General features: G+C 32.8%; 3 protein-coding genes across 3 annotated transcripts; 1 reads left to right on the top strand and 2 right to left on the bottom strand.

Annotated features, from left to right (window-relative positions):
* Positions 1-159: 159 nt before the first annotated feature.
* LOC140674855 (cytochrome c oxidase subunit 6A1, mitochondrial) lies at positions 160-1,073 on the bottom strand. The gene is made up of 3 exons (XM_072908727.1): positions 931-1,073; positions 473-627; positions 160-364 (listed from the first exon to the last, which is right to left on the bottom strand). Exons 1-3 carry the CDS (start codon positions 1,007-1,009, stop codon positions 284-286), a joined length of 315 nt encoding a protein of 104 aa, XP_072764828.1. The 5' UTR covers positions 1,010-1,073; the 3' UTR covers positions 160-283.
* A 4,463-nt stretch (positions 1,074-5,536) lies between these two features.
* On the top strand, positions 5,537-8,597 carry LOC140674854 (peptidylprolyl isomerase domain and WD repeat-containing protein 1). Its single transcript, XM_072908726.1, has 8 exons — positions 5,537-5,928; positions 6,232-6,334; positions 6,414-6,610; positions 6,735-6,928; positions 7,005-7,342; positions 7,445-7,634; positions 7,728-8,303; positions 8,405-8,597. The coding sequence occupies exons 1-8, from the start codon at positions 5,835-5,837 to the stop codon at positions 8,546-8,548; spliced, it is 1,836 nt and encodes a 611-aa protein (XP_072764827.1). The 5' UTR covers positions 5,537-5,834; the 3' UTR covers positions 8,549-8,597.
* A 58-nt stretch (positions 8,598-8,655) lies between these two features.
* LOC140674857 (mitochondrial pyruvate carrier 2) lies at positions 8,656-9,149 on the bottom strand. The gene is made up of 3 exons (XM_072908728.1): positions 9,050-9,149; positions 8,842-8,983; positions 8,656-8,773 (listed from the first exon to the last, which is right to left on the bottom strand). Exons 1-3 carry the CDS (start codon positions 9,147-9,149, stop codon positions 8,656-8,658), a joined length of 360 nt encoding a protein of 119 aa, XP_072764829.1.
* Between the last annotated feature and the right edge of the window lie 1,554 nt (positions 9,150-10,703).

Raw genomic sequence — 10,703 nt, 5'->3', positions numbered from 1 at the left:
GTTACAGGTTCTTTTTTATTACCAAAATATGTTGATAAATAATTTTTCTCTGATATATATTATTATAGTTAAATATTTAATATATAACAATAACTTGTTGCAAATACATTAAATTAATCGTAATTGTATAGAAAAGCATTATAACACATAGAAAAAATATAAATGTTATATCTCTACCAATTTATTGATTCAATCATTCATAAAGCATTACAATGTAAGATAGATATTACAGAGAATGCTGGTAATATTAATATAATCATTATAAACTAAACAGAATCGTTCTCTAATCTTCATAACCTTCAGGTAGAGGATTTACTTTGGGATTATGGAAAAGTGAATGATTACCATCACCCCATGGGAATTTCTGAAAATAAAAGAATAATTAAAGATCACATTAGTATTTAATCTTAAAAAATATGTTTATCTTATACGTTTATATAATGATATCAATACATAACATATTGATATATACCTTAGTTCTTACTCTCATATGATCGTACGCAATAAACTCTGGACGTTCCTCATCATGATGAGCCTGATGATTCAAATAGCAATTCACCATAGCCAGACCTATAGATGGAAGGCCAACAAAGAGCGAAATCCTCTTCCATAAGAATAGTGTCTGTTCTGTAAAATACACGCAAGTATTACTGTTATGTAATATTCATCGGTAACTTATTTGAAGATATTATATATCTTTTTCCCGTCTGTGGAAAATACGATGCAGCACAGTAATGTTGTTCAAATACAAAGCGTCATATTTAGATCTCTTAATTATTAATATTCAACAAAAATATCATAACAATATACCATTGTAAAAGACAGCATTGTCAAGTACATCATATTCTGTGCAAGTATAAATCTTGTTTCTCAAATACGTGTTAATAAAATATTGAATTATTATATATATATATTTTTGTTTGTATTTACCTGAACTGGCATGTTCGTGAGTGGCGGACGTCGCATATTTTCTGGAAAAAGTACGAACGGCTTTCACCCAAGCAGCCATTTTTGCTCTTCTGCTAAACTCCAATACCACTTTCCGTCTGAGAGAAGCCTGAGAGGGGCTACGTCATCGTTTTTGATACGACGCTTTTTCTTGCAATACGCTAGCGCCAACTAGATTCATTTTAGAGCGGGCAGAATTACATGATTAGATCCATTCATGAAGTGTCGGTACCAAGATAAATCAATATCAGTTGATTCATGTTCGTGCTAAATCCATTGTGAACTAAATAAATTGTAGATTTGAAAAGTATACACAGAAATATTATAGGTTCATTAATATATTTTATTACACATTATTTTAATTGCTCGTAATTTCTTTTTATTTTAATACATATTATTAATAACAATAATAGGCGTATATATGTATACATACTAATAAAGAAATAATTAAAATTATTTTATGTATGTATTAGTATCTCGTCGGTGATATATAAACTATATAAAATATATATGTGTAATACATAAATTTAATAATATAAATTTACATATTTATTATATATATAAAATTATTTATTACATGTATAAAATAGAAAGTCTTTTAAGATACAATTAAATATATATCTTGGAAGTTTTCTATTTTTCACAAATAATCGTTAACAGCATTGACAATTTGCTTTACAATGTTTGTTCATTATAATAAATGTAATAAAAAAAATAGAATCGTTGTACAGCTGTACGCATCAAGTCGTAAGAATGCTTTAGTTAAAGTACACTTTACGCATTATGTATCGTATAATCGCGTTTTACGTATACGATTTAAAAAGTGCGTTAAGGGAATTCTGAAGCTGTTCCACATTACCGGTCAAAATCTAATCTAACATGACATTTTCTGTCGCTTTTATTTTTCCGGATCAATTGAGACGACAATCGTTCGCGCACGACGAAGATGATGATTTCGTCGATATCCAATATCCCGACGAAATCATCATCTTCGTCGTGAACGAAGGAAGGAGATACATTAGAGAACGAGGAGATTCTCGCAGCTCTTGGTTTTCCTTTTGAAGTTGAGTAGACGTTGCTTCGCCTGCGGTGCTTGCTCCGACGCCTGGTCGCTTGGTACGTGAGCGCGATCGAAACTTGCTATAGAGTGTGCGCGCTATTATTTTTTCCAATTGAGACGATGAAGATGATGATTTTGAACGCACATTCGAGCTCTTGATTCTTGCCGACAGATGGATGTAAACTAGCAACAAATTTTGAAGTAAAATTTGTCGAAACATCATGTGCGCTGTCTTTAAATTTGGATGAACCCCTAGTTGGGCTTATAGCCCAAATTAAACATAATATATACCGAACAAGATGTAGTCGATCTAATCGTGTAAATAGCCTGAAATGGCTATTTAATTTTAAATTTAAAAAAGGTAAAAGTTGTGAAAATCTTTTTACACTTTAAATGAAACTTTAATTTAAAGTGTGAAAAGGTAAATTAGTTTTCACGAGCCGCTAAATGCGATCGTTTGAGCAACGTTTTGCAGTTAAATCGACTCAAATTATAAAATGATTGACGCTGCTGTCGCTTCAATCTCTTGTTTTAGCGGCACGTGAAATTTTACGTGAAAAGGTTTTCGCAACTTTTACATTTTTTAAACTTAAAATTAAATAGTTATTTTAGGCTAATAGCCCAAACTCGACATAATATATATCGAACACGATTTAATCGACGAAGTCGTGTATAAATTTAATCGAGCTGTCAAAGTATATGTATAAATTAGTGTTTCTAAAATTAATCTTTTCGCGCACTTCAAATTACAACTGTAAAATTATTAGAATTATTATTATATTATACAGCTGATATAGTTTATTTATATTGTATGTACATCCGCGTATATATATAAGATATAATAATTTCACATATAACACATATAAGAATCAGTAATAAGAAATATTACATATACAATACATTAAAGGTAAAATTTCACGTGCCGCTAAAACAAGCGATTGAAGCGACAACAGCGTCAATCATTTTATAATTTGAGTCGATTTAACTGCAAAACGTTGCTCAAACGATCGGATTTAGCGGCTCGTGAAAACTAATTTACCTTTTCACACTTTAAATAAGTTTCATTTAAAGTGTGAAAAGATTTTCACAACTTTTACCTTTTTTAAATTTAAAATTAAATAGCCGTTTCAGGTTATTTACATGATTAGATCGACTAAATCGTGTTCGGTATATATTATATATTAATATGTTTAATTTGGGCTATAAGCCCAACTAGGAGTTCCTCCAAATTTAAAGGCAGACCACATGATGTTTCGACAAATTTTACTCCAAAATTCTCAGCCATTTTACGACCATCGGCAGGAATCAAGAGCTCGATCGTGTGTCTGAAATTTTCACGAATCTCTTCTATGTATCTTTTTTATATCGCGTTTTATTTTTACAAAATTTGATCAGATTCTTGTTAAATATTCTTTGCCACTTATTTCATCAATCTTATTAATGCATATATTAATATATTAAGAATCTTGTGATTGTATAAAGTGGAACAGCCGACAAGAAAGTATATTTTTCTTAATGAGATAACATTTTAGAAATGTCTTATCGATTTATTAATTCTGCACGTTTTGAAAATGACTTGATATAAATAAATTTCATTAAAAAATAGTAATGTAGAAACTATATGTCTTGCAATATGCCACGTCATTATCAAACTGTATCGGGAATTATTTCAATTATCTGAAATAAAAAAGGTCAATTGTTGTAGTGCTATTGTTGTCTTTGCCGATTATTTATCTACTACTATTTGAAAAAATATCCGTTTAAAAATTGTCCATTCTTTCTGGCAAAATTTTATCAAAAGCTTGCCATTTTGTACACAATAGATTAATATTTTTAATAGTTTCATAAAATTTACATTCATAGATCGTTTTTATCTTCAGATTATTCCGATCGAAATAATTTTTTGAACAGTCAGTTAATAGTACTGTACTGCGTATACTTAGTTACTGTATTGTTTTTTTTTCACAAGATTTTACGTGCAGTGTATATTTTCAAAATAATCGATAAGAGATTTTTATTAACAACGATATATAATTGATAAGAAATTTTTATTAAAATTAATTTAGCGCAAAAAATGTAATACAAAAATATCCTTCGTTTCTTGGCCCTCACTATAATGAAGACTTCCCTGTAACTAAAAATTTGATTGACTCGTATCTCTCTCGGGACTTGATTGAAACAGTTCGCGAATTGTAATTGCGTTGGAAAATTTGCACGCGAAAATTCATCTATATTCACCTACCGATGGAACCTCTCGTTTTCTATCGAGATCGACCTTATTGCCAAATAAAATTACATCGCGAGTAGCCATGTAATTGTGCTTCGACAAATAGAGCGACTTTAAAGCTGCTTCTGTCCACACTACCGAGTACACCACCACGAACACGTCTGGATTGTAGGTTGAAGAAAAGGCCTCAATCTTAAAAAGATGAAAGGAAAAATGAACATACTCGGTGGAAAACGTCGATTATCGAGCGGTGATGGAGAAAACATATTCAACGAATAGCTTTTCGCACAAATAATAAATTGTGCTGTGACGCGACGCAATATTGCAAAATAGCTCGAATAGGAATATATATTGCAACAATAAAAAGAAATATTTATTTTTCAATGAAATTTGCGTTTATATTTCTGACTAATCCTTTATGAACGTATATACAATTTATACGCGCTTTTTATTTTATATATCTTTTATACTTCTATTTTATGTTATATTATGTACCCACACGGAAACATTCCCCCCTCCTCCCCCCCCCCTCTCCCGATCCATCCAAATCAATAATTAAAGTAACACCTATGTTTCTCCGATCTCTTTCATCTATACTTCTTATCTCGCGTGCAGTTTATATCGAGACGGGAGTTTTTTCATGTTGACATTTAATCAACGACGATAAAAGGATTTTTAGACGGGGATAATGTCGTGTTATAAAACTCTACTTACGAGTCGTTAAAGCGTCAGATAAATTTCACTTCTTCTTCTTCTTCGTTTCTGGCACTTGTGGATTCTGTTTGAATCACTCCGCCAGATAATTGCTGACGAATTGGTCGTGAATTTAATTTGAGGGCAGATTCACTTCCAGGGGATTTACAGCTTGATGTCAATCTTGTTGAGGAAAATAAGGATCGGAGACAATATCTTATTCATGTTGGTTTTTTGACAAGAGGATGCTTGTGCTGTATACGTAGGAGATGATGAGAGACAGCGGTGGATGGATGAGGAAATCAAGGCAGTGCAATTCTCTAACCGCTCTCTTTTCTTGCTTAATAAAGAACTGCCCGTTCTTCTTCAATCACCGACCAAGACTATATATAAATTTCACTCAACGTGAGTTACGCAATTTACTACGTAACTGCGTAACTCACCGCCCGATAATGATGGTCGTTATTTTGTATCCCCGATTGCTGCCTAACCCCCAACCCTCAGCCCCCAACCCAAGGTTTCCAAAAAGACGGAGGGAGCAGGGAGCATGCGTTTTTACTATAAGGGGTTCTTGAAGAGAGGGAGGTGAAAGCTGTTTTTGTCGCTCATTGGTTCTCGCGAATCTTAGCCTAAAGTTGTGATTACACTACAGATTGCGGGTTCGGTTGCAGTTGAGGTTACTGTTGGACATTGGGAATCAACCAATCACAGCAAAGGTTGCTTTGATTTTGTATGTCTCTATGTTTGTAAGATCTATGGCCCAATCATTCAAATCTAATCAATGAAATCAGCTGAGGCTGCCGTATGCTGTAACATAAACATTCGTGAAAATATAGGTTATATATGTTGTGTGTATCAAATTGTTAATAAAATTAGGAATATTCTACGTTATATGCAGTAATAATAATGAGTGGTAAGCGTGAACACGAAGGAAATGACACGGAAGATGGCTGGATTGGACCATTACCTTCGGAAGCTGCACCGCAAAAGAAGCAACGAGGTTAGATCATTCAAAACAATTTTTATAATTTACATTTAACGAATAAAAATAAATGTAAAATTCATCTATTCCATATAAACTTTACCATAAAATTTTATTTTTATTTAATATATAAAACATTTTTGTTATATTCTTTATTGTTTATGTATATTTACTATAGTAATTATACAGAAGAATAGCTACCTCGCCTCAGATTTTGACAAAAATAGGCTTATTCGACGCGTTTTGGCTCGTTTTACTTATGTTATGACTACTTAGTTCTTGTATTCTTTTCAAATATTTTTAATTTATAATTTGTTACAGTTTTGGAATATGAACAGGTGTACATAGATAACTTGCCATGTTGCGAATGTTACGAGAAGTCTTATATGCACAGAGACGTCATTACCCATATTTTGGTAACAAAGTAAGTATTTTACATAAATAATAAAACAATATGTTTAGTTTTGCTTTCTGGAAAATTTATAATTGAAATATCAATATAGGTCAAACTTTGTGATAACTGCCAGTTGCGATGGACATGTAAAATTTTGGAAAAAACAGGAGGAATTGATAGAATTTGTAAAGCATTTTCGAGCACATTTAATGCCAATACAGTCGATGTCTGCTAGTTGCAATGGTGTTTACATGTGCTCAGTTAGTATTGATAAAACTATGAAAATATTTGACGTAATCAATTTTGGTAAGTATGAAAATCTATTTGTTATTCTTATTTTAAATATTTACAGAGAATATTTAATTTATAATATACATCTTTATGTATTATACAATAATATATTTAATTTATGATATATCTTTGATTTAAGATATGATAAATATGATACGATTGGACTTTGTGCCACTCTGTGCTGAATGGGTGTACTCGGCTGGCGATGCCATATCTGCTGTAGCAGTATCTTCGCAAGAATCAAATAAAATATACATCTACGATGGTCAGGGAACACATACACCTTTACATATATTTGAGAAACTACACACTAAACCTGTCGTCATTATGAAAGTAAGTTAGAGTGTTTTTAAAAGGGTTTATTAAGTTTATTAAAAGCATAATTTGATTAATATATCTTTTTCCACAGTACAATCCTGTGTACGAGACATGTATCTCCATTGATAAAGCAGGAATATTGGAGTACTGGACGGGTCCAAAGATGAAATTCAGTTTTCCTAAATGCGTATCGTTTGAATCAAAGTTAGACACTGATCTGTTTGAATTTGCTAAAAATAAAACTTACCCGTGTGGCTTAGCGATATCACCCGATGGCAAACGATTTGCATCCCTCAGTGGAGACAGAAAAGTTAGGGTTTTCAATTTCCAGACGGGCAAACTATACAGAATATTTGACGAGACACTTCAGAGATTTAGTGAATTGCAACAAACTGTGCAGCAACTTCCAAACATGGAGTTTGGACGCAGGTAAAATGCTTATACTTTCCATAGAAAGAACCATAATTCTTGAAAGTTTCTACATTTCTTTTTTTAAGTGGTTACATTAATTTCCATTATTATGCATTGCAGAATGGCAGTCGAAAGAGAATTAGATAAAACCGAGACGAATCTAGGAAATATCATTTTTGACGAATCTGGTTATATTATTTTGTATCCTACAATGCTGGGTGTTAAAATGGTGAATCTTTATACAAATCGTTGTGTCAAAATCATGGGAAAACCGGAAAACATACGACCAATGCAGCTAACATTATTCCAGGTATTTAATAAATTTTGTAATTGAAAACGTGGAGAAGCAGCAATCGATATACGTTTTGTAATGTATAATATATAATATATTAATGATGTGCAGGGAAAAGCAAAAAAAACAACCGCTGCGTTAACTGTTGAAATGGAGGCCTCCGAGAATCCTACGATAGAAATGAACCGTCCCGATCCGACGTTGTTTTGTACAGCTCACAAGAAAAATCGATTCTACATGTTTACGAGACGAGAGCCGGAGGATACAAAAAGTCAAGAATGCGATCGAGATGTTTTTAATGAAAAGCCCTCTAAGGAAGACATTATATCTTCGACGGAAGCCACAAACATGCAGAAAATATATGACACGGCGATCATTCATACGGCGCTTGGTGACATCCACTTGAATCTCTTCGGCAAGGACGTTCCCAAGACAGTAGAGAATTTTTGTGTGCACGCGAAGAATGGTTATTTCAACGGTCATATATTCCATAGAGTTATCAAGGGTTTTATGATACAGACGGGCGATCCTACCGGAACCGGTACTGGCGGCGAGAGCATATGGGGAGGTGAATTCGAGGACGAGTTTAAACCGAACTTGAAGCACGACAGACCGTACACTTTAAGTATGGCTAACGCGGGACCGAATACGAATGGTAGCCAGTTTTTCATCACGCTGACACCAACGGTGAGTACAAATTCCTTGAATGAAATTTTTTAGTCATAGATTGATATTACGTAGTTTCTATAAAAAGTATTTTATACGGATAATTAATTTGTTTTTTATAGCCCTGGTTAGATAATAAACATACCGTATTCGGCCGAGTGCACAAAGGAATGGAAGTCGTGCAAAATATCAGTCAGGTGAAAACGAATCCTAAGACTGACAAGCCTTACGACGATATACGAATAGTTAGCGTAAGTGTAAAATAATTTTGTAAAATTAAGATCAAGGGTTATACATACATATTTGTACAAAATATATATATATCGTATACGATAATTTCACGATTTTCATCTTTATTGGCACTTTCTGTCTTTCATTTCTTTTGCATTTGATATAATAATCCTCTGACGAAATTATACGCTCCCGTGAAGCAAGTGAACAAGTTGACGCTAAACAGATTGTAATTCTTGGGTACTATTACCAGCGAATACCTAGAATTGCGCAGATAAGAACGAGTTGAGGGTATTGTAATTAAATTGATAATTGATAAAATTCATACCTAGACCAAATAGCGCCTGTAAGCATAAGACTTGCAGTTTGACTGAGAGAGATCGTGTCTACGGGTCGGTTAACATCTCCTATGCCCGCTATTACTAGGCCCCATTTAAACGTCGGTGCCCAGAAGAATACAGTAGTCGGGCCTCAAATACCAAATAATGTACATGTTTCCTTTTTAAGAAAATTTGAACTTTTAAATAGCATTATACCTGCAGGATGCAAAAATGCGGCGCGGAATCTTTCAGGTAAGATCGAAGCAATTCTCAACATTAATCTCCGATAAACGCTAATTTTTCCAGGCATTGCCATGATTCTCTGCGATTATCTTCCGCAAAAAATGTTTCACAATGTAAATACATAAAAAATACTTGATAAAGCTTATAAAAAGTTTAAAATTAGAATTAAAATTGACACATTTTAGTTACATTGCGACATTGTCCAGTATGTTAATTAAAAATAGATAATAGATAAATTGATTTTCTATATTAAACTGCAATTTCACATCACGCGATTTTCTTTTTATCGGAAAAATTATCTGTCAGAAAATACATCAAGACTTTGGTGCAACGGAATTAAAATTTTATAATAAAATTTTACAATTAGATTTTACAATTAAAACAAGATAAAATGTCGATAGAAATAAAAGACTTGTCTTGCTACAAAAAGAAATTGGAGCCCTGTTGGACCGACATGGAAGAACTGAAGTATCTGATATGCATGATGGATTGTTGGTACGCGCGAAACATTTAATATTTAATTAATCAAAAAGATTCGATTAACATTATTTGTGCTTTTAAAAAAGTAGTATAATTGTATATAATTTCATCATTGCAACATTTCGTAGCAAATGCCCGGGTGTTCCGCCACCAGTGTCGCGCAGCGTAATTTTACCTCCGAGAATCGAAGAATTTCCTTGCGAACCTCCTCCTCAAAGACCACCATGTGTCCCGCCACCTCGATGTTGTCCGATAACAGTTGGACCGTGTTGCCCCCGGCTTTTGCCACCTTCGATATTACCAGCAACCATGCCGTGTCTTCCGAGTCCATTCTGTTATCCTTGTAGTTCGTCACCGTGTTATTTTTAACGAATAAAAAATTAAGCAATTCGTGAAATGTAGAGGGAACATCTAAAAATAATATATCTATCTGATTTTCCATTTTCGTTGCGATCGTTTGTCTTTGTAGCGTAGATAATATCGATGTAAGGAAAAGAAATTTCTTCATTCAGAAACCAGAGAACTGAGCGAAAGATAACATTTATTAAAAATTTATATAAAATATACATTATTACAAACATTCATTACAAACATATATAAAAAATACATTACAAACATTTATTATAAACATCTTTTTCGTTGATTTTAACAGGAGTCACACGTACAGAGCCGATAATGTAAATATATGTTTCCCATAAGTGTGATATCGATAATGAACACATAAGTACCAGTTCAACGCAGATAGCAGGTAAATCGCCAGAGTGTGTTCTTAAATTACAACTAAACAAATAAGTTTTCAGTCTAATTCTTTTGAACCTGAGTTGATGAGCAAAAATTTGTACATTATAAGGCTGTCAATGAAGACAGATTCTCTTTTTGAGAGAACAAATCGCCATTATTTATGACATCTCGATTTTTTTTAATCGAGCTGTCAAAGTATATGTATAAATTAGTGTTTCTAAAATTAATCCTTTCGCGCACTTCAAATTACAACTGTAAAATTATTAGAATTATTATTATATTATACGGCTGATATAGTTTATTTATATTGTATATACATCCGCGTATAATATAATAATAATAAGAAAGGAAGAGAAAAAAATCTTATCATAATCTTCCAAGTAGACCGTTGGTACAGACTGTATGT

Source organism: Anoplolepis gracilipes, chromosome 16 (genome assembly GCF_047496725.1).
Source record: "Anoplolepis gracilipes chromosome 16, ASM4749672v1, whole genome shotgun sequence".
In the NCBI taxonomy this organism is placed as follows: Eukaryota; Metazoa; Arthropoda; class Insecta; order Hymenoptera; family Formicidae; genus Anoplolepis; species Anoplolepis gracilipes.
This window is presented reverse-complemented; position numbering and strand designations above follow the sequence as displayed.